Raw genomic sequence first — 27787 nt, forward strand, 5'->3', positions numbered from 1 at the left:
TGTTATCGTTTTACAAAAGAAATGGCTTAGGAAGAGTGCACTTCCGCCCATCCCACATTCCACCGGCAGGACTGTGGCCCTGGCCACATGTGCGGGGCCTCCCGCTGTGATCTATCCCTTGCTCTTGACACGGACCCCAGCTTCCCGGCCTCAGCGCCTCAAGGGCAGCTCCTACCTGCAGCAATGGCTGTCTTCTTGTCCACGGTCACCGCCACAGCTGTGCTTGCCGTCACCACCGTGGGCGCACCCGTACTTTCTGGGGAAACAAAGACAGCGCCGTCACTGGGGAAGAGCCGCGGTTGGGGCAGGTGGAGCTACCACTTTCTCGGAATAGGAGACGGGAATAAAGGCAGGCGAAGACATCCTTGGAAGAAATGAGGTGAGGGTGGGGACAGGGGTCGTGTTTGGAGAAGCAGCTGCTGTGATGGTGGTGACCCCAACACGGGTCTTGGACAGACACACACACGGCCTCTGGCCACCAGAACAGTGCAGGGCCGCAGTGTCCCTACGACACCGGGGTTTCTGTCTGTCTGTCGGCTGCAGCATGCATCTTGCCCACAACACCCATGTCGCGCCCAGTGATCCCTTCCAGTGGAAGGAAGGACAGGCTGCATTTCAGCACTGGGTGGTGGGTGATCCTGGATTGCTCTCTGTGAGTCTGCATGAGTCAGAGAGGACGCCGACAGTCAGTCCCATTCAGGAAGCCGGATGCCACAGCTGAGCCACTGTGCGGCCCTGGGCAGCGAGGCGACGGACCCTCCACGCACAGCCGCTCTCTGGGTCTTTCACTTGCTTCACAGCTGTTGCTTCACTTCTGGGACTCTCTGCAGTGACTCAAGGCAAGCCCCGAGGCTCCTGAAGGCCACAGGGCTTGCCTTGCATTGCTCTCTCCACTTCTTCTGGAACAATCAGGCCACCATAGGTGCACAGTTTAGAGGGCAGTTTCATCTCCACATTGAAGCAGAGCTTTCTGGCTGTGACTGGGGCTGGCTACTTCTTCATTCTCATCAGTCCCTGGCCCCGGACTGGAGTTTCAAAGCACTCTTGCCCGCAGGTCAGATGCAGATTAAACTTCTGAGAAAGGGGCAAACATTTTCTGATGTGCTATCGTATTTTGTTAGAATGTCTTGATGTCAAATGTTGCACGAAGCAACGGGACTCTTGTGCGGCAATTATTACAACAGTGTCAGTTGTCCTGGGACTTCACCACCAGCTTCTCACATCTGCCATGTGGCCAAGATCACCCATCACACCTGTGGTCATCAGGCATCTCAAGAAACCTAAAACTGCAGTCTGATTCCAGGAACTTCCAATACGTAAGGTCGTCCTTGATTCTAGAAATTTGCCCATGATGTCGAAAGGCCCCCAATTCCCCACCTTGCGTCTAGAGACATCTCGGAGGTAGTGATGTGGCGGCCCTGACAGCATTCTCTGGGTCCCACTGCCCATTTTCTGGGACAGACCTTCTATTGCGTTTGTAGCCCAGCCAGCAGAGGCTTGTAGGAAACGCTCATGTGAGGATGTGGAGACCTTAACGATGCAGTCTCTGGGGACATCAGGGATTTATTTCAGTGCCTGGCTCACCGTGGCTACCCGGCCCAGCACCTGATGGGAATGATCAGGGCGCTAAGTGCAGGAGGGGGCAGGGCCCGGAGAGAGGTGGGCTGTGGGCATGTTGCTGAGGCTCTGCTGTGTGCGGACAGGTTTCTAGGCCACTGACTGCACCGCGCAGCTCCATGTGGGCAGGACTTAGCCCACCAGGCCCTGGCAAAAGGCAGCCATGTCAGCCTAGAGAGACGGGCGCTTCCCCTCACCCTGGAGGCAGCTGCTCCTCTTTTCCCCATTGACACGCAGTTGTTTTCCTTCTCTTGGGGTGGAAGGGAGTGTGCAGAGGTGGCCACGTGTCTAAGCGTGTGCGTGCGCTGAGCGGGTGAGCGGGCTGTGGAGAGGAAGTGGGCCCCGCCTCCCTCCTCACCAGGCCCCCTTTTTGGGCTCCAGCTTCCCTCTTTTCTCCTCGTGGCTCAGCTTCTCACCCACCCACCCTCCCACCTCATCACCACATAAAGCTCCCCCAGCAGCCAGCAGGCTCAGTCCTGGTGGATGAGGGCAGGAGGGGACCTGTCATCAGGGCCCAGGGCCTCACTATAGAACCTCTCCAGGGGCCTGTGGGTGCCCTCCCTGGGGAGCCCACTGTGCTGCTATCGACGGCGTGGCCATACAGGAGGAGCTGCCTCTTTCAGCCTTGGGGTGGACGGTGTGGGAAGGGGTCTCCCCTTTGCTTCCAGAGCCTTCCTGCTGGACTTGAGCTGGCAATAAAAACTCCCCCTCCCTCTTTCCTTACCTTCAGTGTGGTAACGGGGCCTGGGCTTTGATTAGGGCAGTGCTTGGCTCTGTGGCTCCCTTGCTGTGTGACCCTGGGCAAGTCACAGAACCTCTCTGAGCCTCAAGTTCTCCTTGTATAAGTTGAGGGATAATGACAGCACGTATCTCATGGGGTTGTATAGATTAAATGAAACACACGTGGAAAAATGTTTTGTGAAGCATAGTAGTTATTGGCACGTGTGTGGAGGGAACGGGCACAGACAGGAGGGAGAGCATAGCACCAGGTGAGGAAGGCGGAATTCCGGAGGGGGTAGGGGTGGAGCTCCTCCCTGCTGTTTGCCTTCCCTGTCCTTGTTCCAGGAGGACCCCTGGGATCCTGGGCCTCCCCAGCCATCAGCTCCAGGGCGTTTCTCCATCATGACACTTGAGGATGGTTTTGGCAAAGTGGTGGTGGAAGGCCTCTGCCAGAAGGACACACTAAAGGGGAAGTTCTGAGTGACCCCAGCCCTGGCTCTCCTTTCAGAAGTCTCCACCCTCCTGCATCCCCTCCTGGGGCTCACCCCACCTGCCTGTGCACACTCTCTAGGCCCCTGGATCCATGTGCTGGAATGGGATCATCCGCCCCAGCACTCACCTGGTGGAGGGCTGGCTGTGCCATGCACTCTGGGACCCCCTGGACAAGCCCCCAAAGCTCCCTGGGCCACAGTTGCTTCGAGTATAAATCAGGAGCACCAGGCTATGCAGACACTGAAGCCTTTTCAGGTCTAAACATTTGGCGATTTTTCTGGTGCTCTGTTAGAGTCACTTAATTTTTCCTATTTTGGTTATTTTCCAGAATGGGGGCTGGGGCTGGCTGGCAGTTGGGTGGCCATCAACTCTGAGAGTCTTCCTGGCCCCTGGCCTTGCAGGGATTTTGCGACTGCCTCATACCCCACCCTCCCTGCCACCTGCCCAGCACAGCCTCTCTCTTGAGCTGAGAGGGGCTTATGGAGCAGACTGGGAGCTCCCTGAGGCTGGTTCTGGGTGGTCCTGAGTAACTGGGGACTGGCTGCTTTCTTTCTTTTTGGTAAGAGCAGGGCAGCCCCAGTGACTTGGTGAGTGCTGCAGCCCCTAATGAAACCACCCTTCTGGGTGGTTTATGAAACTTTCACAGACAGGCAGGATAAATAGAAGAATCTTAGAGATCGACTCTTCTGATCTCATATTTGGAATCAGGGCTAGAATCCCATGCTGGATTTTTAAATGCCAACTTTGATGGCTGGCTAGGAAATAAAATGATCAGGCCTTCAGCGCGGGACCTGTGGTGTGGGAAGGCGCAGTGAGCTTCCTTAAGTCACTAATGCATGGCACGAGGGAAGGCAGGAGGGGAACCCTGGTGGTCTGGACATTCTATTCCATATCTCGTTCCCATTTCCCACTAAGAGCACAGCAGGAGGAGAGATGAGACTGGCCTGAGGCTGGCCCAGCCCCAGGAGCACAGGGCCGTGGGTTACCTGGTCCTTCTGCCCAGCGGAGGTTGAAGACGAAGCTGCCAGCAGGATGCTCTGAGGCCTGGCGGTACCACAGTGGGAAGCTGTCCAGGGTGAACACACTGGCCTCGTCTTCAGGCGTCAGGAACTTCCTGCAAGGAGGAAGATGTGGTACCTCTCCCCAAATCTGTGAACACAGTCATCTCCTCTTTCCTTTTCTCATACGAGGTCATCTTGGCTGGGCTAGGAGAGTGATTGTAGCCCCTAAATTAGTACTGCCCCAGACAATGTTTCCCAGCAATTCTCGCCTTTTCCAGAAACAAAATGATGTTGCATCTGACTAGCAGCTAGAAGAGGTATAGGGTCTGCATAATGAGGAAATACTTTCCATTTTTATGTAAACTCTTCTGCCTGCAGCATTTCTTTTGGATGGAGCTTAATTTCTTCTTGTCTGGCTCACTGGCACATCTGAGGGAGGAAGCTGCAGAGTCAGCTCTATCACTGCACTAATAGGAGGGCATCAACCCCCCAAACAGTTCCTTCAAGAGGATTGCCTCTAGGCTTTTGCATGCATTATGAGTTTCCTTTTTTCGAGCAGCTTTACCTTGCTAATTATGGTTTTGCATTCCCTGAACACACAGCAGCCCACAGAAGGGAGTGTTTGGCCAGAAGCAGAGTGGGAGGCAGGGAGAAGCGGGGTGGGGGTGGGGAGCAGACACACTGCTGTGGATAATCCACAAGGTGGATAACTGAGATTTGGTTCTCAGAGTGACGGGCTCACATGTACCAGAAGCAACCTGCCTTGTGACACAGTTCCTGGGCTGCCATTCACCTCAAGTCTGGGTGAAGGGAGCCCCCGGGAGTGCTCGCAGGAGGCAAAGGCACTGGGAAGGTCTGTCTGCCTCGAATCTCCTGCTTCCAGTCTTAGAAGCCTCTGAGAGGCGGCGAGGGAAGGGTCAGGGAGGCAGTGGTGCTCTTCTCTCCACCTCCGCAGGGAGGGGTGGGGGGAGGAGGGGAGGGAGGAGGGAGGGAAAGGGAAGAGCAACTTAATTTGTTTTCCTAGAAAGCCTCAGCTTTGCTTAGCAAGTGTGGATTTGTCACAGAGTCCTGGAAGAAGCTCAAAGATGGCGCTCCGTGGCTGGGTGTGCTTAGCGAGAGGAGCAGCTGGCGGGTGGGAGGCGAGGAGAGTAGGGTCAGTTCGGCTCAGGGGCCCTGGGCTTCTCTCCAGGTGCGTGAAGGTCCTCACCTGTTGGAGTCTCCTGGGTTGTGAAGCGGCAGGTGGCACTGCTCGCCCCCTGACCCCTCCTCTGGGCTCCCATCCTCCTTTGAGCACCCGGGTGGGCCAGCCCCGGATTCCCCCAGAACCCAGCCTTGGCTTAGAGCAGGGTTTCTCAGCCTGGGCACCAGTGACATTTTGTGCAGGCGATGGCTGCGGGGGCTGCCCTGGCCTCGTAGGATGTTTAGCGGCATCCCTGACCTCCACCCACTAGATGGCAGTAGGACGCTCTCTGCCTCCCACAGTGTGACAAGCAAAAGTGTCTCCAGACATCGCTGAATGTCACAAAATCACCCCCCGTTGAACATTCCTGGTGTGGAGGCCTCAGCCTTCCATGGCCTACAGGGCGTTGGGCCTGGATTCCTACCGGGTAGAGTAAGAAACCACAACTCCCCCACACCAAGGTGGGAGTGGGTGGTTCACGAAGGCTCTGTGGGGTGAGCGCTCCACCTACCGCCGGGCCCCAGCAGCACCTCCTCTCCCCTTAGGAGTGGGGAAAAGAGACACAGCCGGAAGATTCAGCCTGTCACACAGAGACCAGCCCAGAGAAGAAAGCAATTCCGGCTTTCTCCCTTAGAGATTCCTATGATGGATTCTCCGACCAACCCTCAACTTCAAAGTCTGTCTCCCTGACCGGTCCAGCCTCCATCCTCTCCTGGGGACACCACCACCAGGAGCTGTGAGCCTTTGGGGAAGGGCTGCTTCTCCCACCACCCCAATCTGTCAATCCCAGTCCTTCTGCCCTGCTGGGCTCCCAGGGTCCAGCAGACTGGAGACCCTGTGCCAGTCCACCCACAGCCCAGGAACACACCGTGGGACTCTGCCCCTCTCTGCCCTGCAGGGATTGCCCTCCTGGGGTGGCCGGCCCAACCCACCTGTCGGAGACCTTCTCGGAGCCCACGAACAAGCTGCTTCTCAGGAGTCCAGCCCGGGTGCCCAGGAAGGCCATGTCCACCACCTGCTCAGACTCTCTGTGTGGCAGACAGAGTAGGAGTGGTCACCACGGGGCTGTGGCAATAGCTTGGGGGAGACCTGCAGGGGTTTGGGGGCCTCTCCTTGCTCCTGCCCAGCCTGGCTCAGGGGAGACTTTCCAGGAAGGCTGGGTTCCCGGGAAAGGGGCCGGGACATGCACCCTGCTGGCATCCACGGTGCACATCAGGTTTCAGGCCCGGTTTCCGGGCAGCATCTGCCTGTGCAGTGGAGCCCTGGGCCTCTGCCTCTCTGCCCTGGCAGATCTAGCTCCTAATTTGTTCTCCTGGCTTTTGGGGAGTTAGATCTAGAAGATGGAACTTGGAAGGGAGATTCTGTCCTAGGATCTAAGGAACAGTGACTTCTCATGCCCAGCACAAACCTGGCACCTCCTGGTCTTATAGCCCTCCACATACTTCCCTTATTACCGAAATGTGAAGGGAGGGGGAGCAGGCACTGTCCACACCCACCCAGGAGAAGTCCCAGTGGACCTCATAACCTTGCTGTTGAGACTTGAAAGAAGACAGACCCAGGAGCTTGTTGGTGTCACAAACCTCCCTCCCAGTTTCAAAGTCACAATACTTTGGCCAGGGTGGGAAGTCATCACTTTTAACCCAGGTGATGTTCTTGTCTTTGGCACAGTCGACTGGAGGCTATTACCTAGCTCCTCTCCATGCCCAAGGGTGTGTGCTATAGTGAGCATACAAAGTAGGCAATCCTGAAGCACTGCCAGGCTCAGAGGCTGGACTGCGGGGGTCTCCCTCATGGATAGACCCTGCAGTGTCTATGGTCTGGAAAATCACTGAGGGAAAGGGTCTCCCCCACCCACTCTGATGCTGTAGCCAGGGGGCTTGTACAGGGTGTGCACGGGGTCACAGGACTCCAGCCTCATAGAGCCCTGCAGCAGACCTCTGAGTCAGACTCTTTGGGAACAGGTCCTAAGCTCCTGGTGATCCCTAAAGCTTCCTGATTCAATTCTCTGTTCAAAAGCAGAGAGAATGGGCTGATGGGTCTCACTACCCAGAACCTGGCTTCAACAATCACCAGCCCGAGCCTGGTCTCAATTCAGCCACTGCCTCTTCCAACCCCTCAACTAGATTATTTTGAAGCAAATCCCAGATATTTCATGGGTAAATATTTTAATTTATACAATCAAAATATAAATAATTAAAAAAAAAACTTTGATGCCATTATTACACCTTAAAAAAACCTGATGATTCATTAATATCATCAGATAATCCAGTCGCCTCATGAATTATTTTTAAGTTTGGCTGAATCAGAATCTGCCTAAGGTTCATGCATGGCAACTGGTACCTCTTATTTGTCTGTCTTTCTTTGTCTTTATTGAGATATCATTCAAATACCATCCAATTCACCCACCTAAAAGTGTGTGATTCAGTAGTTTTTAATGTATTCACAGAGTTGTGCGACCATCAGCACTGTGAATTTTAGAACATTTTTATCACCCCAGAAAGAAACCCCATAACCATTAGCAGTCATCTTTGGCCTCTTTTAACCTGATTCCCTTTCTCTCTCCACTTCTCTTTTCCTTGCAATTGATTTGTGGAACAAACAGAGCGACAAAGGGCTCTTGCCTGTGGGGATTCTCCGGTTCTGGCCTTGGCGGATTGCCACCCTGGGGTGCTCTTCAGACTGCTCTGTGTCCCCTGCGTTTCCTGTCAACTGGCTGCGAGACCTCAGGGCCTGACCGGGTTCGGGTTTGTGTTTTTACCAGGCTGTTCTTCACAAGAGGCACGCACTCTCTGATTGATTAGGGCATGAAAAATACATGTATTCTTTTGTTTCCTATTTTATTTTTACCTGAAATACCTGTATAAGGAAAAACTTCTCCTCATCAATATTTAGTTATCCTGGAGTACAATTTTTATAGAAGAGGCAGGATAAATAATTTATTCTTTGTGTTTCTTTGTTAGGTTTTAGAATAATGAGTTGTTTTCCTAACAATCTTCCAAAGATGGCCAATGAGGTTTTTTTCCAGTATCATTATGAACCCAAGGATTTTAACATATTTCATATGCTTTAATCCATTGCAGTTATTATTACTATTTTTAATTAAAGACAGGATCTCACTATGTTGCCAGGCTGGCCTTGAACTCCTGGGCTCAAACGATCCTCTTGCCTTAACCTCCCATGAGGCTGGAATTACAGCCGTGCCTCCACAGCCAGATCCTGCTGTGATTATAATTACTTCATCCACCTTTGGCCAGTGAGGGCCTCCTCCGGCTGGCTCTGGGGTTCCTTGGGCACAATATCATTTGTCTTTGGTAACTTCTTGCTTCCTCGTATGACAAGATGTTCCACGTTCATTGCGTATATTTCCTGCCCCTGTCCTGGAATCAGACTTTTCTTCTAGGAGCATGGGCTCATTTTAATGAGGACTAACATTGAAAGTCCAAAGTCTAGGGCTGGGCCACTCACTACGGCGGGCCCTTTCATGGGACAGAGCTAGGATATCCATTAAATTTCTTTAAGAGAAACTACATCGTGAGTTCAAATTGATATTTCGAATTCACATTTAGCATTCCATCTAATCTTAACCTCTTTGATTTTTGAAATTTGTATATCTCTTTTCTCTTTTGCTGAAGATCTTGGTTCTTAATGACATTAATATAATACGATTTGCTCTCTGTATTCAGAATAACAATGCCAATACTATTTCTAGCAATGTGATTACTGAGCACTGCTTAACATTTTATTTATTTAGTGTTTACAATTCTAAAGCCCCTTGAAAGAATTCCCATATGTTCGATTATTTAATGAACTTGATATATGGCCAGGTTTATTTGTTTCATTAGCTTTCAATTACTACAGGTTACTTTTTAAAATTTAATTTTGTTTTATGATTCGATAAAGCATTTACATGGGTCCAAAGTCAATATGGAGAAGGCCTATTCAGGGGAGTCTGTCTCTGCATCCATCTCCTTGTTCCTTTAGTCTTCCTGAAGATAACCTGACTTTTGGTTCCTTGTGCCACTGAAAAGTATGTGTGTGTATGTGTACATACGTGTATGCATGTACATTTATATGTACATTTCTGACAGTAATTATGAAAATATATTTGTATTTCCTCTTTCTAGATAAACAGCGGAGATATCATTCATACTTTTTCCATTACTGAAGATTATTTCATAGTGGCAGTACATAGAGCTACTCTAGTTTTTCACAGCTGCATAGAGTTCCATTATGTGGATCCACCATGATTCATTTAACGAGGCTCCCACTGATGAAAGTTTGGGTTGTTTCCAATCTTTTACTGTTATTAAAGGTGCAGTAATGAGCAGCTCACAGGTACATTTATTTTTCATATTTTTGCCAGTGTATCTTTGGGATGAGGTTCCTAGAAGTGAGGTTGCTGGATCAAAATGTAAATGTACATGAAATTGTGCTAGATGTCATCAAACTCCCCTTGACAGGGTTTGAATCATTTCATATCCCACCCACAATCTACGAGTGCCTGATTCCCCACAGTACTGCCAGCAGTGTGCGCTGACAAGCTCAGGTGGTTCTCAATCTGACAGGCGAGAAGTCCAATCTGGGTACAGTTGTCATTTGCATTTAAGATTAAATGTTAGGTTGAGCATTCTTTTTTCTTTATATTTAAGGACTATTTGAATTTTTCTTCTAGGGACTATTTGCATTTTTCCTCTGAACTGTTCACATTTCTTGACTACTTTCCTTCTAAGATAGCTGGTCTTTTACGTCTCAATTTTTGAAGCCCCTTATCATGAATACATAATATATAGAGTAACCCTTCATCTATTTTATAAGTTGCAAACACCTTTCCAGTTCGTAATTTCTCTTTTTATCTTGCTCGTGTTTTTATTTCTGCCATAGAAACATTTTTTTTCCTTTCTTTTTTTTTTTTTTTTTTTTTTTTAAAGATGAGATTGACCGGGCTCATGCCTGTAATCCCAGCACTTTGGGAGGCTAAGGTGGGAGGATCACGAGGTCAGGAGATTGAGACCATCTTGGCTAACACGGTGAAACCCCGTCTCTCTAAAAATACAAAAAATTAGCCGGGCATGGTGGCAGGTACCTGTAGTCCCAGCTACTCGAGAGGCTGAGGCAGGAGAATGGCGTGAACCCAGGAGGCGGAGCTTGCAGTGAGCCGAGATCGTGCCATTGCACTCCAGCCTGGGCGACAGAGCGAGACTCCGTCTCAAAGAAAAAAAAAAAAAAAAATATATATATATATATATATAAAAATATATAAGGTCTTGCTGTGTTGCCCAGGCAGGAGTGTGGTGATGTGACCATGCCTCACTGCAGCCTCCACCTCCTGGGCTCAAGCGATCCTCCCACCCCAGCCTCCTGAGTAGCTGGGACTACAGGTGTGCACCACCACGCCTGGCTAAGTTATTATTTTTATTTTAGAGATGGGGTCTTGTCATTTTTCCCAGGCTGGTCTTGAACTTTTAGGCTCAAGTGATCCTCCCACCTCAGCCTCCTGAGTAGCTGGGACTGCAGGCACGAGCCACCGCACCCGACTACAGAAACACTTTTGACGTTGCTGAATTTACCCATCATTCCTTTATTGCTTCTGAATTTTGAGTCATTGTTGGGAAAGGTTTTCCCCACTCCTAGCTTTTAGAGCAATTGGCTCATGTTTTCCTTTAGTATTTATATGGTTTCGTTTTTTACATTTGAATCTCTGAGTCATTTGGACTTCGTCCAGGTGTATGGTGTGAGAAAAGAACACAATTTTATCATTCTCCATATGGCTCTCAAACCGGTTATTTAAAAATCCATCTTTCCTTCATTGATTTGACAGGATATCTCTGTCATAGACTAAATTTTCACATGCGTTTAGATGAGTTTCCGGATTTCCTTTTCTGTTCCCATGGTCTGCCTGCCTTTTCATGTGCCAATACCACACTTTATAAATCTCAGAGGCTTTGTCATGTGTTTTAATATCTTGGTAGGCCCAACCTCCCTTCATTGCTTTTTTTGGTGTGTGTGTGTGTGTGTTTTAGAGATTTCCTGGTTATTCTTGCTTGTTCTTCCAAATGAACTTGATAATCAGTTTATCTAGATGCAGAAAAAGACTGATGGTGTTTTCATTGGGGTTGCATTTAACTTATACGTTAACTTAGGGAGGATTAATATCTTTATGACGTTGAAGTCTCCTATCCAAAAACACTGTCTTTCCATGTGTTCCAGCCTCTACTTTTGTGTTTTCAGGAGTGTTTCGTAATTTTCCTTATATAGGTTTTTGAACAGTTCTTATAGTTTATGTCATATGTTCTTGTAGTCTTATAACTTTATCATGTATTATTTCTTGCCTTTTAAAATAAGCCTTCTCATATCTTCTTTTTTTGTGTGTGTAGATAAAGGCTATTAATTTTTGAATGCTGATATTATAACCCATTACTTTACTGAATTCTCTCATTGGGTATAGTAATTTTCTTATTAATTCTTCTGGGGTTTCCAAATATATAATTATGTCATCTTTAAACAGAGACAATTTTACTTCTTTCTTTCCAATTCTAATTGCCTCTGCATATTTTCTCTTGTCTAATGCCTTCTGACCTTGTTAAACAGCAGTGGGGAAGTAGGCCTGCTTGTCTCATTCCTGCCTTTAGTGAGAGAGCCTCTAGCCCCATTAAGATGTTACTTGCATGCTTAGGTCAATTTTAATTTTATTGAGTGGCTTTAACAAACAAGAATGGTATGACTGGGGGTGGTAGCTCATGCCTGTAATCCCAGCACTTTGGGAGGCTGAGGTGGGAGGGTTGTTTGAGGCCAGGAGTTCAAGACCAGCCTGAGCAACATAGTGAGATCCCATCTCTATAAAATTTTTTTAAATGAATGAATATTAATATTTATTTAATGTCTTTTCTTTATCTATGGAGATGGTTATGTATTTTTTTCTCCTTAACTGTATGCTCTTTTTTTTTTTTTTTTTTTTTTGAGAGGGAGCCTCACTCTGTCGCCTGGGCTGGAGTGCAGTGGCCGGATCTCGGCTCACTGCAAGCTCCACCTCCTGGGTTTACACCATTCTCCTGCCTCAGCCTCCCAAGTAGCTGGGACTACAGGCGCCTGCCACCTCGCCGAGCTAGTTTTTTATATTTTTCAGTAGAGACGGGGTTTCACCGTGTTAGCCAGGATGGTCTCGATCTCCTGACCTCGTGATCTGCCTGTCTCGGCCTCCCAAAGTGCTGGGATTACAGCCTTGAGCCACCGCGCCCGGCCAACTGTATGCTATTTTATATTAACTCCCTAGGAAGTCTCTTCTGATGCATGCTCTGGTTAAGAATATTTCCTTCTCAATGTTTCTCCACATTGAAAATCATCTGTGACTAATCTGTGAGGTTGGAAAGATGAAGATGGTGCCCCTCTCCAAACCTAGTGCTGCAGCCCTCTGTAGAAGGCACAACAGTGCAGGGTTTAAGAGTCTGGGCATGGGAGTGAGGCTGCCTGCTGTTGATTCCAGCTCTGCCACTTTCGAGGCACATGACCTCAGGCAACTTGCTTAATCTCACTATGCTTTGGTTTCCTCATCTGTCATATGGCAGTAATGAGAGCTCCTGTGTGAGACGACTGCAGTGAGGATCAAATGGGTTATATACACTAAGCACTCAGAACAGTGCCTAGCCCACTAGATTCTTTTTCTTTCTTTATTCTAGTTTAATTTTGTATAGGTCATATATTCATATGGTTCAAAATTACACCAACACGTTAGGGTGAAAAGTGTCCCTTCCATCCCTGTTTCAGTTACCCATTTTCTAACCAGAAACAGCTAATGAGGAATGTTTCCTGATTAGCCTTGTGTAGATAGTGTATAGATCATAGATGTTATCTATATAATCCACACAAATACTATGGCACCCCCTTTTTACAGAAAAGGTAGCGTACTATACTATGTGGAGTGGTAGCATTCCACATCTTGCTTTTTTCAGTAAGAGACTGTCCCTATAAAATTCTGTAGGGGTTTTCTTTAATAATAAGGATAGCACTAAAAAACTAATATTTAATTTTCTAGTATCTAATTATGTCCTTAAATTTATTGACTGTCTAGGGGAGGTTTGACATCTTCACAATGTTGAATCCTCCTATTCAGGAGCAAGGTATGGCCCACTGTGACGTTAACCTCATTAATACCTTACCCTTCCCCCCAGCACTCATGGGCACACACACGCCCTACACTCACACTCACATGCCACTCATCTTCCTTCTACCAGGCCACTAAACACGATAGTATCAGGAAAAGACCAGCAAAGGGAGCAAGGACTTCTAAGGGGTTGGGAAAACCAAGGTCAAGTTCATTGGTGCCGTGACCTTACCTGCTGGAAACCTATTGGAACTGCTCTTTGGCCAGGGGCACTTTGGCCAATGAAGTCTCATGACTGGAGTCCAACCCAGAGAAAGGGGCTGTCCAAATGGGACTATCTTGGAGTGGGGATTTAGTCCTGTGCCCAGGGGGACCTGCACTTGTTCTTAGGCCACAGGACATGGGTGCTCTCTGAAACCACCAGCCAGGTGGTGAGAGGGGCCCTGACTCAGCCAAGGGAATTCCGGGGGCCGGTTGGGGCCTGGGACCCTGGGAACCTGGACCTACTCGGAGATGTTGAGGGCGAGTGCTGTCCAGTAGGCTTCCATGGGGGCTGTCACCACTGCGTCAAACAGCACCTCCCGGACCAGCTCCTCGTCACCTGGGTGCAAAACATCAAGGGACCAGGTCACATGCTTCCTCCATGCTTATGAACACAACTCACCCACCCAAAGTTCAGGGAAGAAGATGTGCTTCATGTACGTGTCTGCGGGACATGTAAAACTATCTCTGTGAGTGTGAGGGAGCCACCTCACCTCTGTCTGTCTTCACTTTCTCAACTCCAAAATATATGTCAGTACAACAGCTTGATATCTGAGGCTCTTTCCAATTGTAACATCTGATGAACTTAGGAGACCCTCAGTGACCTCAGGTTGGATCTTCAGTCTCCCTCATCTCAACTCCTCCTCCTCTACTCCTTAATCATCCAGATATCTTGGCCTTTGGTCAGTTCCATGAATTTATTTTTGCTGTTGTTGTTGAGATGGAGTCTCATTCTGTCACCCAGGCTGGAGTAAAGTGGCATAATCTTGGCTCACTTCAACCTCCACCTCCCAGGTTTAAGCAATTCTCCTGCCTCAGCCTCTCAAGTAGCTGGGAACACAGGAGCACACCACATGCCTGGCTGATTTTTATATTTTTTTGTAGAGATGAGGTTTCACTGTATTGGCCAGGCTGATCTAGAACTCCTGACCTCAAGTGATCTGCCCACCTTGGCCTCCCAAAGTGCTGGGATTATAGGTGTGAGCCACCGCCTCTAGCCAGTTCTGTGAATTTGACCTTGCTAAGCTCCTCCTTGTCTCAGAGCCCCTACACATGCTGTTTCCCTTGGTCTGGATGTTCTTTTTCCCAGCCTTTGCATGGAGGCTCTTTCTTTTTCCTCTCTTTTTTAAAAAATTTATCTTTGTTGAGGTAAAATTCACATAAAACGGAACTGACCAATTTAAAGTATGCAATTCAGTCAGTAGCATTTAGTACATTCACAATGTTGTACAACCACCACCTCTATTTAGTTCCAAAATATTTTTGTCACCCCCCAAAGGAGATCCTCCTCACCTTGGTGAGGTGGTGTCACAAAACAGTCACACAAGTGGCTTAGCAGGATCTCCTTTAAAGCAGGCCTATTTCTCTCTCCTACAGCATTGTGTGTGCATGGCACTTATCACAATTTATAACAACTTATATCTACATATGTAGGCTTATTTGCTTATCACCTGGCTTTTCCACTAGGATGTAAGTGCCATGAAAGCAAGGGCCTTGTCTGGGTTATCTTTGTAGCTCCAATGCCTACCCCAGGGCCTGACACAGGGTGCAAGCTCAGTACAGATTTGTTGATGAAATGAATAAATAAGTAAATAAGTGCCCTGTTGGGTTGGCATGGGAGGCAGTCTTCTTATGGGGGTGACAATTATGTCACAGGATGACCTGCTCTTTCTTCCAAAGAGGAAGAAGGAGGAGCAAGCTAAGGATGTGGCCTAATGAGCTCACCACTCACATTAGTGCAGGTGAGAAGGCCATGGGACCATGGAGCAGAGACTGAAGTGTCACAGCTGCAAGACAAGGAGCACCTGTGGCTCCTAGACCTGGAAGAGGTGAGCAAGGTTAGCATGAAGAACTGGCTTAGAAAACACAGCCCACAGGCTTTGAGTCATCTGGCCAAATGCTCCCCTTGTGGAGATGAGGACTTCTGGTGAAGAGTGGCAGCCATTTGCCCAGAGGTCCACTTCTAGACAGTGGTAGGGAAAAAACTGACAGACTCTGAATGGTGCTCTCTTCTGACCCTTAACAGAGCTTGGTGGATAGAGGCTGAAAAAGATCCCAGTCCCTGACCTGGGGATCCATACATGTCACCACAATTCCAAGGATGCTTAAATACCAGTTTAGCCCTGTGGTAAGGATGGCTATGCCTTTTTCTTTGGGAATCTCCCTGTTTGATCTAAGCCATCCATGTGCTACTGGGATAGGGCTGTGCAACAGCCTCCCCCTGTCTTCCCACCTCTCCTGGCAAAGTCCTGAGCTTCAGGGCCCCAGAGGAAAAGCTCGCCTCAGTGGGTGGCCAGCACTCACACTCCAGATCTGGGTCCTCCCTGGTGAGGAAGCGGATCACAGCCTCTAGCTGGCTGAGCTTCCGGTGGTCCGGGTCAATATCTGTGATGCAGTAGATCCTGAAACCAGGAAAGTCAGTGTTATCTCAAAACATTCCACCTGTCTCCCTCCCATTTTTCACTCCTCACTTACCAGTCGCTGGCCAGGGCCAGGTCTGGGTGAAGCAAGTCGTGCAGGCCTGAAACCAGAGTCCACATTCAGGGTGATGCTCCCCCACTTCCATGAGTGTGTGTGTCCCAATTGTAGAAATAGCCGCCCAGTGAGTTTCAGCTTTGAGCTTTGTTTAAAAAACATACTGCCTTGACGGACCTCCCAGTCCAGTAAGGCCTCCTGCAACCTGGCAGTGCAGCTGGCAGGCCTTAGGCTCTGCTGGTTTGATGACTGACCCATGGATCCTGCATGCCCTGGGAGCCAGGGACACACACACCCCTCTCCACCTGGCAGCACTGTTCTGAGAGGCTGCTCTGGAGCCTGGGAGCAGGGAGGCTGTCACACTGGCTCTGGTTGGGGTTGGCCCTGTGTCCTGTGAGAGTCCCTTATTTTCCACTTAACTGTCCCTCAGACCCTGGTGCCGACCCACCTTCTTCCACAGATGTGTTCCCCAGAAGGATGTATTCTCCGTGGCCCCGGGACAGCACCACCCCCAAACTGTGGGGAGAGAAGAGAAGGCACTCATTTAGCAGCAGAGACGCCAGCCTGTCTCCAGGGTCTTGTCCTTGCCCTCACCAACACTAGGTGTATGGGCTTTTTGTACCCACAGCGAGTGGTGTGCTCCTCACACCCCCTTCTTTGCCTCTGGCCTTGCAGCCATCCCCTCCAGAACGGAGGCAGGGCTTCTATTTTCCCAGCAGCCTCCCTTCCTGAGCAGGACCCTGGCCATTCTGTAGACCGAGAACGCTCTCAGCTCCCATTTTCATCAAGGGACGTCCTGAACCTCACAGGGATCCCCTGCAATGTAGAACAGTCTCTGTTCCACAGGGGGTCCTACAAACAGGAGCTCCCTCTCCCACCTGGAGAGTCCTGCTGCGCCTTACTCTGTTTGGCTGAACATCGGTTTTGAGCCTTGGCTAGATGTCTGACTTTTTTGGGGAGCTTTAAAAGATGCGAGTGCATGGGCTCTACCCCTAGAAATTCTGATTAAATTGGTCTGGCCAGCCTGGGCAACAAAGCGAGACCCCAACTCTAAATTTTTTTTTAATAAAAAAATTGGTGTGGTGTGGTGGCACACTCCTATACTGTCCCAGGTACTCGGGAGGCTGAGGTGGGAGGATCGCTTGAGCCCAGGAGGTGGAGGCTGTAGTAAGTTGTTTGTGCCACGGCACTTCAGCCTGGGAGACAGAGTGAGACCCTGTCTCAAAAAAAATTGGTTTTGGATGAAGCCTGGGAAGTGGCAACTTCACATAATTCCTCAGGTATTCCAATGAGCAGTCAGGGCTGGGAACCAGGGCTTTATGGAGAAATCAGATAATTCAGAGGTAGCGGCCACTTGTTTCCTAATCTGCCTAATACCTAGAGTCAAATATTTCTACAGTTACATGGAACCTGAGATCTTCCAATTTGATCCTCTCACTGCTTTAGGATCTTAAGTGGATGATATCACTTAATCTTCACAACATCACCAAGAAGCAGCTGTTATTGTTACCCCCATTTTACAGATCGAAATCTAAGGCACAGAGAGGTTAAGTGAAACTCAAAGGCCTGTTAAGAGAGTTGTAGGAGGCAGAGGTGACGCATCAGTAAAGCAGGGAGCGCTGGACCTCAGAGCCTCTTCTCAGAGACAGGGCTCACTGCCCTGGGGGAAATGGCCTGTTAAGGCAGCTTGGCTGATGGATGTTGAGGAACAGTGTAGTAACAGTGGCAACTGAAGAGCTTGCCTGGGGCCCACAGGAGCAGAGCATAGACCATACACTTGACCAAGTTTACACAGCCTGTAAATGGTAGAGCTGGGGTTCACGTCCAGGCAATTTAGCTCTGGAACCTGCATTCTAGGCTACACTGGCAAAGCAGGTCTAGACCTCAAGTTTCGTGAATGCTGACCTGGGTCTTTTGCTATGACCACAAAATTGCCAACTAAATATGAGTTGCTGGTATTCATGTTCAACCCCCACCCCCTGCAAATAAAGCCTGTGTCCCTCACCTGAAAGGGGTGTCGCTGATGTCGGTGAAGAAGTAGTCATTGGTCAGGAAAAGAACTCGCTTCTGAAAGAGTAGACAAGGAAAGAGTGCTTATGCAGAGAAGAGCGGCCCCCAGCCCCCACCTCCTCCCAGGGCTCTTGGGGTCTTCATCGAGCCACTGTACAGTCCCCCGCCTTCTTGTCTCCTCCCTCACCACCCCCTGCACAGCTCATCCTAGTGACACCCATAGGCAGATCCTCTCGATGCAGCAAACTGCAGCCCTTTGGGGCGTGGCCTGGATTTCAGGATCAAGGTCTGGACCTGCACTCCTATCACAGTAGTCCCTAAGCAGCATTGAGCACTTGAAATGTGTGGCCAAGAAACTGAATTTTTAGATTTTAGTTAACATAAATTTAAACTTAGTTAGCAAATATGGCTAGTGGCTGTACTGGGCAGTGCCGATGTAGACCATGACTCCAGGGTTCCTAGAGGGTTGAGACTGGGGCCGTGAGTGTGTGCTAAGAACTTCTGGAGCCAATGTATACATACACAATCCACTTAAACCTCCTTGCCCTCAAAGACGCCCAGGGAGAAGGGGCGCACCATTCTCCCTCCACTGTCATCTGTGACCAGGCCATGGGACCCTTTCACAACTTCCTTTTTCTTTTAGAGCTGCCATCTTTTAGCCTTGGTTTACTTTGTATAAACTAGGACATCAGGTAGTACAGAAGTGGCTAAGGGCCTGGCTGGGCTTAGATGAACCAGGATTGAAGCCCAGCTCAGCCACTTTTGACTTGTGTGCGCTTGAGCAAGTTACTTCACTTCTCTAAGCCTTCGTGTTCTCATTTGCAAATCAGGATTGTCCATGGCCTCTCTTGCACGAGGCTTCCGTGAGGGTGCATTTGGGGGTGCTGAGGTTCTGTGGATTGTCCTGTCCACCACACAAGTTCGTGTCATTGGGAAAGGCACATATTTTGCAGTTGGCTCAGGACTTGTTCTTATTCCCTCTACTTCTTTTTGACTTTCCTTGTTTGATTTTGGAAATTGGAGTGAGGTGTCAGAAGGGACACAGAGGGAGAGAATGGCGACAAAAGCCTTGCTTTCTCTAGGAAACTGGCTTTATGCCAAATCAGAATGCGCCGTTCTCAAAACTGGACCCATCCCCTGGCAATGCCCTCCTGCTCCTCTGCCCAGTCAGACCCTCTCTGTAGCTTCTCTCCATTGCAGCAGTCATGGGATGTCCTGGAAGATGTCTTGGGGGAGTCGGGTGCCCTGTGCTCCAAGGAGCAGCTGGCTTGAGTGTCAGAACAGGAGATCATCTTTTTATCTTTACCTTTTTTTTTTTTTTTGAGATGGAGTCTTGCTCTGGTCACCCGGGCTGGAGTGCAGTGGTGCGATCTTGACTCACCGCAACCTCCATCTCCTGGGTTCAAACAATTCTCCTGCCTCAGCCTCCAGAGTAGCTGGGATTACAGGCACGTGCCACCCACGCCCGGCTAATTTTTGTATTATTAGTAGAGACAGGATTTCTCCATGTTGGCCAGGCTGGTCTCAAACTCCTGACCTCCGGTGATCCGCCTGCCTCGACCTTCCAAAGTGCTGAGATTACAGGCATAGCCACCGTGCTTGGCCTATCTTTTTTTTTTATTGAAGAAAAGGGTGGAATGCACAGATCTTACACATATAACCTAATTAGCTTCGATACATGTATCCAGCCATGTGATTACCACCCCGTCAAGATACAGAACAGCTTCTCCAGTCTCTCTGCCTACCCCTTCTGGTCCATCCCATCCCATTCCTTCACAAGCTAACTCTGTTCTGGATTCTGTCACCATAGATTGGTTTTGCCTGTTCTTATGGTATGACACACACATACATTTTTTTTTGTTTGTTTAAAATAATGTTTTCAGCATCTGTCTATATTGCTGTGTGTCCGGTAGTTTGCTCCGTTCTGCTACTGAGTAGTATCCCAGTGTGTGGACACCGCCCAGGATGCTTCTACGCTCACCGATTGATGGATATTTTGGTATATTTTGGTTTTTCCTACTTTGGGGCTACAATGAATAAAGCTACCATAAATATCCTGGAAAATGTGCTTGCATTTCTCTTGGTAAAAACCTAGGAATGGAATCTGGATCACGTGGTAAATGTATGTTTACCTTTATAAGAAAACTGCCAATTTCCAAGAGGTGTTTTGCCATTTTATACTCCTATTAGCAATGTCTGAGAGTTCCAATTTCTCTACATCGCTGCCAGTATTTGGTGTTATTAGTATTTTAAATTTTAGCCATTATAGAAAGGGTGAACAGAATCTTGCAGTTTTTTTTTGGACAGAGTCTCACTCTGTTGCCTAGGCTGGAGTACAGTGGTGAGATCTTGTCTCACTGCAGCCTCTGCCTCCCAGGTTCAAGCAATTCTCATGCCTTAGCCCCTGAGTAGCTGGCACCACAGGCACCCACCACCGTGCCTAGCTAATTTTTGTATTTTTAGTGGAGACGGGGTTTCATTATGTCGGCTAGGCTGGTCTCGAACTCCTGGCCTCAAGCGTCTGCCCACCTCGGCCTCCCAAAGTGTTGGGATTAGAGGCATGAACCACGGTGCTCAGCTCAATCTTGTAGTTTTGATTTGCATTTCCCTGATGACTAATAATGTTGAGCATCTTTGCATAGCTTCCTTTATGAAGTGTCTGCTCAGTACTCTGAGCATTTTTTTTTACTGGGTTTTAGTCTTTTTGTTATTGCTCTGTAGGAGTTCTTCATGCATTTTGGATACAAGTCTGTCTGCTTTTTCATTTTCTTATTGGTGCCTTTTGGAGAGCAGAACTTTTACTTTCGATGAAATCTAGTTTATCAAATTTTATTTCATGTTTAGTGCTTTCTGTGTTTTTGTCTAGGAAATCTTTGCATATCCTAAGGTTAAGAAGATTTTCCCCTATTTTTTCTTGTAAAAGCTTTACAGTTTTAGCTTTTACAGTGAGGGTTATGATTCATCAGATGAGTTTTTGTGTGTGGTGTGAGCTATGGCTCAATGATTCCCCTCCCCCATACATTTATTCAGTTGTTCTAGGACCATCTGTTGAAAAGATTGCCTTTCTCCAGTGATTTGCAGAGGCGTCTTGATTGAAAAATCAATGGATAATATATGTCTGGGTTATTCCTGGGTTCTCTGTTCAGGTCATTGACCCATTTGTCTATTCTTTGGTCAATACCACCCAACTTGGTTATTGTAGCTTTATAGTAAGTTTTGAAATCAGATACTGTGAATTGTCCAAATTTGTTTTTCTATTTCAAGATAATTTTGCCTATTCTATGTCCTCTGCATTTTCATATAAATTTTAGAACCAGCTTGTCTCTTCCTAGAAGTCTGTTCAAATTTGTTAGGGATTCCGTTGGATCAATTTGGGGAGAATGAATGTGTTAACAATACTGATCTTAACCCATAAACATAGTTATATCTTTCTATATTTATTTTTTCTTTGATATTCTTTCAGCAATGTTTTGTAGTTTTCAGTGTAGAGGCCATATATACCTTTGTTAAATTTATTCCTAAGTATTTTATGTTATTTGATGCTATTGTCATTGGAACTTTAAAATATTTCATTTTCTTTTTTTTTCTTGCCTTTTTAAAGAAAGAGACTTTTTGTTAGCATTGTTATAGGCAATGCATTATGTGAGCTGGTCCTGTGTACAATCCTCCCAAGCCACAGCAGACACATCAGTAGAGAGAGCATCTATCTAATACCGTACACAGCGCAGAAACAGGATCACCCTGAATGTCAACAGAAGATTGAAAATCACTTTACAAAAAACAAAAAACAAACAAACAAAAACCCCATTTTCCTATATTAAAAAGTGCCAGCCCTTGAGTGGCAGAGTTTCGGAAACGCCCGAGGACATGCCACCAGGTGCCTTCGCTGGAACGTGGCTGCCAGCCGTGTGTGGCCAGGCGCATCCTGTCCAAAGATAAATGTTTGGAGTGCTTCAGTTCATCTTTAAAAGGCAGCCAGGCCCGTTTATCTTTGGAGTTCTTCTGTCTTAGGATTTTCCCTCTCTACTGTTTATAATATCATGAGCATGTCAGCCTAACAGTGAGCCGACCTTAAGGCTCCTAAGCGTGAAGGCTGGAGACTTTCCCTTTGTAAGGTTTAAATCTGAGTGCAGTAAAGACTGAAGAAACCAACCCTGGACATTTTAAAGTCAAATGACAATGGAGCCAGTGCCAATTTTGAGAAGCACTCCCACCCTCCCTTAGAGTTCTACTTTGGTAAACATGAATGTTTAACCAGTTAGCAAAATATTTAACCCAGTTAGCGAAATTTACACCGTCATTTCCATAGTTACTCTGCTGTGTATAGCAAACGCTGCAAGATGAACATCACATTTGATGAAGCACATTTGAGAAACGTTTGCCAGGGAGCGTGCCTCGGCCTCAGAACCCTAAGCCCGGGGAGATGAGCAGAGACCCCAGCAGCTCTGTGCCTGCTGCCGTGCGAGTGCCTCCTCTTCCTGCCGACAAGGTGGGCGCTGAGGACGGGGAGGACCAGTCCCGCCAGGGCGCCGCGGAGGGCGATGGGGACCAGCGTGTTATTCTCGTCCAGCAGACGCTCCTCCGCAGCTCCGACCTGGTTGCCTTCCACCTTGAAAGCCTGGCCCCACATTGGGAACATGTTGATTGAAAATGGCCTCCTGCCGTGGACACGCTCCGGCCTCGCACCTGTAGGAACTGCCCATGGCGGCCTGCAGTGCTCGCAGGGAGTCGTTGGCAGCTTTAAAAGTGGGATCTCGGCGGGCGCCTGTGGTCGCAGCTACTCAGGAGGCTCAGGCGGGAGAATGGCCTGAACCCGGGGGGCGGAGCTTGCAGTGAGCCGAGGCTGAGGCAGGAGAATGGCGGGAACCTGGGGGGCGGAGCTTGCAGTGAGCCGAGGCTGAGGCAAGAGAATGGCGGGAACCCGGGAGGCGGAGCTTGCAGTGAGCCGAGATCGCGCCGCTCACTCCAGCCTGGGCGACAGAGCCAGACTCGTAGGAAAATCCGGCTGGAACCTGCCTTCATCCCGCACTGGAAGCCCAGGACGGTGCGCCCAGGTGGGTGAGGTCTTGCGCAGGCTGATGTGGAACGGTCTGGTCACCCTCGTGTGGTCCCTCCGCTCTGGTGAGGCTCAGCCGCTGGCCCGCGCTGGCAGGTCCAGTGGCAGCCGCCGTCACTGCACCGGTGCGCGGAGGGGCGGAGCGGCTCGCGGCCCCCTGGCAGGGCGGGTGCGTCTTGCTCGCGGCGCGTCTCTCCCTTGGCGCACAAACGTATTGTATCTTATTCCCTGTTGGAAAGCTGGGCCCGGATGGGGGCACCGCGGAGCCTGACGGTCTCGCTGGTCATGCCGACCTGGGTGCCTTGATACCTGGTAGAGATTCCGCCATCTTGATCTCCTCGGAGCTTGCACTGGGGAAAATGTGTGTGTCTGACAAGCTGTGAACAAAACTCGTGAGCTGGACGCCGTCACGTGTTGCATTTCTTGGGAAATGGAAGGTCAGTGTCTGTCCTCCTCCAAAACCCATCACGAGCCTGGGGTGGGAAGTGTTCGCTTTACCGCAAGGGCCGCTGTCTGCATTTGATGGCAGGTCAAAGGCCCCATGCTTAGAGCCATCTTAGAGTCATAGTTCATGGAGAAGGCCGCAGAGAAGCTGGCCATGATGCAGGCTGTCCCGTTGCCCTTTTTCACCACGTCCACTGCGGATGCACCATGCACGAGGCCCGGCAGCAGCAGCACCAGGGGCAGCCGGGGGCTCCACGGCGCAAGGCAGCCCGGGAGACGAGGGGAGCCGGGGAGCCGGGGCATGGGGAGGCGGCGGCGGGGCGCTGGCTTGAGGGCCGGCCTGAGGGACGGTGGCATTCCCGGACCAAATATATACCATTTTCTGTTTGCTGCTATATATGCAAATAAAATTAATTTTTATAAAATTGTGTTCTGTGAACTTGCTACACTTACCTTTTAGTTCTAGTGTTTGCTTTCTAGATTCTTGGGATGTTCTATGGAAACAATACTTCTGTCCATGAATGAAGGCAAGTAACTTCTTCCTTCCTTGTCTTTGTGCCTTTTATTTTGTTTTCTTGCCTTACTGCAGTGGCTGGGAGGTACAGTGAAAGGCCAAATAGAAGTGGTGAGAAGTCCTCCTTGTCTTGTTCTCAGTTTTAGGGTGAGAGTGTTCAATATTTTACCATTAAAAGGTAGCTGCAGGATTTTCATAGATGCCTTTCATCAGAGGGAAGAAGTTTCTTTCTGTTCTCTGTTAAATTTTGCCAAATGCTCTTTTAGCATCTATTGAGATTACCCTCTGTCTTTTCTTTTTTATTCTGTTAATGTAATAAATTGCACGGATTGATTAATTTTTTTCAATGTCAAATTAACTTTAAGATTTTGAGATAACTCTGCTATGTGCTACTGTTGCCATATATTTCACACTTACATATATTACAAACCCCACAATGCGACATCGAAACTTTTGCTTTAAATAGTCAGTTGTCTTTTTGAGAAATTAAGAGAATAAATAAAATACAATCTTTTATTAACCCACGTTATTTATCGTTTCCAGTATGGTTGAGTCTCTCCTGTAAACCCCAGTTCCAGTTGATGTCACTTTATTTCAGCCTTAAGAATGTTCTGGGCCGGGCGCGGTGGCTCAAGCCTGTAATCCCAGCACTTTGGGAGGCCGAGGCGGGCGGATCACAAGGTCAGGAGATCGAGACCACAGTGAAACCCCGTCTCTACTAAAAATACAAAAAATTAGCCGGGCGTGGTGGTGGGCGCCTGTAGTCCCAGCTACTCGGGAGGCTGAGGCAGGAGAATGGCGTGAACCCGGGAGGCGGAGCTTGCAGTGAGCCGAGATCGCGCCACTGCACTCCAGCCTGGGCAACAGCGTGAGACTCCGTCTCAAAAAAAAAAAAAAAAAAAAAGAATGTTCTGAAGCATTTTTGCATTTTTGCTGCTGGTCTGATAGTAATGAAACCTCTGTTTCCTTCTATCTGAAAATGTCTCTTTTTTTTTTTGGAGACATAGTCTCACTGTGCTGTGTTGCCCAAGCTGGAGTGCAGTGGCATGATCACAGCTCACTGCAGCCTCAACCTTCTGGGCTCAAGTGATTCTCCCGCCTCAGTCTCCTGAGTGGCTGGGACTACAAGCGCATGCCACCACACCTGGCTAATTTCCTTTTTTTTTTTTTTTTGTATTTTTTGGTAGAGATGGAGTCTCCCTATGTTGTCCAGGCTGGTTGCTGGTCACGAATTCCTAGGCTTAAGTGATCCTTCTGCCTTGGCCTCCCAAAGCGCTGAGATTACAGGTATGAGCCACTGCCCTGGCCTGAAAATGTCCTTATTGAAGACATTATCTTTATTTTTGAAGGGTATTTTCTCTTTCTACAGAAATTTGAGTTGACAGTTTTTTCTTCTCTGGACACTTTAACAATGTTATTTTGTTGTTTCTTATAGATGGCAGTCTTATTGTTTCTCTTTATGTAACGCATCTTTTTTCCTCTAGCTTTTTTGGAGATTTTCTTGTACCTTTGAATTTTAGTAACTGGACTATGAAGTACCCAGGTGTGGTTCTCTTTGTCTTTTTATCCTGCTTGGGGTTTGCTGAGATTCTTGGATCTGTAGATTGCTGTTTTATATCAAATTCAGGACATTTTTGCCAATTAGTTTTTCAAATACACTTTTTTCTGCTTCAGTCTTTCTCCTTTCCTTCTAGGGCTCCAAGAACATGTCATTAGACCACTACATACCATCTCACAGGTTGCTGAAGTTCTATTTCTTTCTCTGTCTTTTCCCCCACTTTCCCCCTGTTTTTTAAATGGGATAATTTCTATTGATCTATCTTTAAGTTCACTGTCCCTTTTTTCTACAACTTGCTGGTCAGCCCATCCAGTAAAGCTTTCATCTCAGATGTGGTAATTTTCGGTTTTAAAGTTTTCATTTGGAAGCATAAGAAACAAAAGCTAAAATAAAAAGTGACTAGAAACCTTCTGCATAGCAAACAATCAATAAAATGAAATGGCAACCTATGGATTAGGAGAAAATATTTGCACATTCTATAAGGGACATAAAAGTCTTATAAAGTATATGGTTTGCAAATATTTTATAATATCCAAAATATATAAGGAACCCACACAACTCAACAGCAAAAAAACAAAAAAACAAAACAAAAAAAACACCCCACACATCCAAATAATCTGATTTAAATATGGACCTGAATAGACCTTTCTCAAAAGAAGACATAAAATGGCCAACAGATACGTGAAAAGCTGCTCAACATCATTGATCATCAGAGAAATGCAAACCCAAACCACAGTGAGATGCCACCTCATACCTCTTAGGATGGCTTTTACCAAAAAGACAAGAAATAAGTGTAAGCAAGGGTGTGGAGAAAGGGAACCTTTGTACACTGTTGGTGGGAATGTAGGTTGGTGCAACCACTGTGGAAAACAATATGGAGGCGCCTAAAGAAATGAAAAGTAGAACTACCATATGACCCAGGAGTCCTGCTTCTGGGCATATACCCAAGGGAAAGGACATCACTACCTCATAAAGATACCTGCACTTCCATGTTCATTGCACCATTGATAGCCAAGATATTGAAACAACTGAAGTATCTGTTGATGGACGCATAAAGAAATTGTGGTGCATATAAATACAAAGGAATATTATTCAGCCTTAACAGAAGGAAATTCTGCCATTTGCTACAACATGGATGAACCTAGAGCACATTATGCTAAGTGAAATTAGCCAGACACAGAAAAAATGCTGCGTGATCTCACTTATATGTGGAATCTAAAATAAAAATGGAATGCATAGAAACAGAAAAATGGTGGTTACTAGCAGCAGGTGAAAGCACAGTGGGAGGCGGGGAATGAAAAAACGTTGGTCAAAAGGTACCAAGTTGCAGTTATCTAGGATGACTGAGACTAGAGCTCTAATGTACAACATAAGGACTAGAGTTCGTTGTACTGTATTGTATTGTATACTGGAAACTGGCCAAGAGCATAGAGTTTAGGTGCCCTTACCACCCACACGCTAAAGCAAGGGTAACTATATGAGATGGTGGGTATGCTAATTTGCTTGACTGTAGTCATCTCTTCACTTCACTTTGTATATCAAAGTAAGCACAGTTGGCCCTCCATCTCCAGAGGTTCCACGTCCCTGGATTCGATCAATTGTGGATCAAAAAGTATTCCAGAAAAAAGGATAGTTGCATCTGTACTGAATATGTACAAACTTTTTCTTGTCATTATCCCTTAAACAATACAGTGTAACAGCTAGCTATGTAGCTTTACATTGTATTAGGTATTATAAGTAGTCTGGAGATGATTTAACGTACTAGGAAGGACTGTGTAGATTACACATAAATCTACACCATTTAGCAGAAGGGACTGGAGCATCCACGGATTTTGGTATCTGTGGGGTGTCCTGGTCCAATCCCCATGGATGCTGAGGGATGACTGCTCAGCATGCTGTGCACCTTAAATATACACAGTTGAAAAGCAGGTCTAAAGCAAGAAAAAATTCCCGTTTGGTTTTTATAATGATTTTGTACTGTGTCAAATTAGCTAAGCTGGAACTACACTTCCGGACTCAATGCCCGGTGTGGTTTCAAGTCAGGGTCGGCCAAAGAGAAGCGTGTGTGAGATTTGTGGATGGAAGTGCAGCGGCAGCCGTTTTGCACACTGAAGTCTGCACAGAATACCAGGCTCTGCCACTCTTCGCTGTAACCTACTGCTGTGCTTTCTTGGCATGGGGCCGCAGCCAGATTCAAAGCCACCCGCTGCTGCTGGCTCTCCTCCTCCAGTTTCCCTGAGACCTAGCCTGGTGAGGATGCAGCTCCTCATGGAGGGCACTGGCTCCGCCTGCAGGTCATCTGCCACCCTCATGGGTAGTGTTGGTGAGTGACAGATGTGGGTTTCAGTTTGTTTCCAGGGA

General features: G+C 47.8%; 1 protein-coding gene across 8 annotated transcripts in view; it reads right to left on the minus strand.

The window, feature by feature from the left end:
• Positions 1-27787, minus strand: part of CACNA2D4 (calcium voltage-gated channel auxiliary subunit alpha2delta 4) — a 133283-nt gene that overhangs the window by 48340 nt on the left and 57156 nt on the right. For 5 of the 8 annotated variants that reach the window (XR_012419868.1, XM_065523538.2, XM_065523539.2 and 2 more), the window contains 8 exons: positions 17850-17911; positions 16293-16360; positions 15845-15890; positions 15674-15771; positions 13616-13709; positions 5943-6038; positions 3816-3943; positions 176-256 (listed from right to left, as the gene is read on the minus strand). Coding sequence is in view for 7 of the 8 variants with exons in the window: in XM_065523538.2 (XP_065379610.1) it covers positions 176-256; positions 3816-3943; positions 5943-6038; positions 13616-13709; positions 15674-15771; positions 15845-15890; positions 16293-16360; positions 17850-17911 (673 nt within the window). In the remaining variant the exon portion in view is untranslated. Of the gene's footprint in view, positions 1-175; positions 257-2529; positions 2800-3815; positions 3944-5942; positions 6039-13615; positions 13710-15673; positions 15772-15844; positions 15891-16292; positions 16361-17849; positions 17912-25020; positions 25476-27787 lie in introns of those variants that run through there. The other 3 variants (XM_074006056.1, XM_074006058.1, XM_074006059.1) reach the window with 3 other exon arrangements.

The sequence above is a fragment of the Macaca fascicularis genome, chromosome 11 (assembly GCF_037993035.2).
Source record: "Macaca fascicularis isolate 582-1 chromosome 11, T2T-MFA8v1.1".
Lineage (NCBI taxonomy): Eukaryota > Metazoa > Chordata > Mammalia > Primates > Cercopithecidae > Macaca > Macaca fascicularis.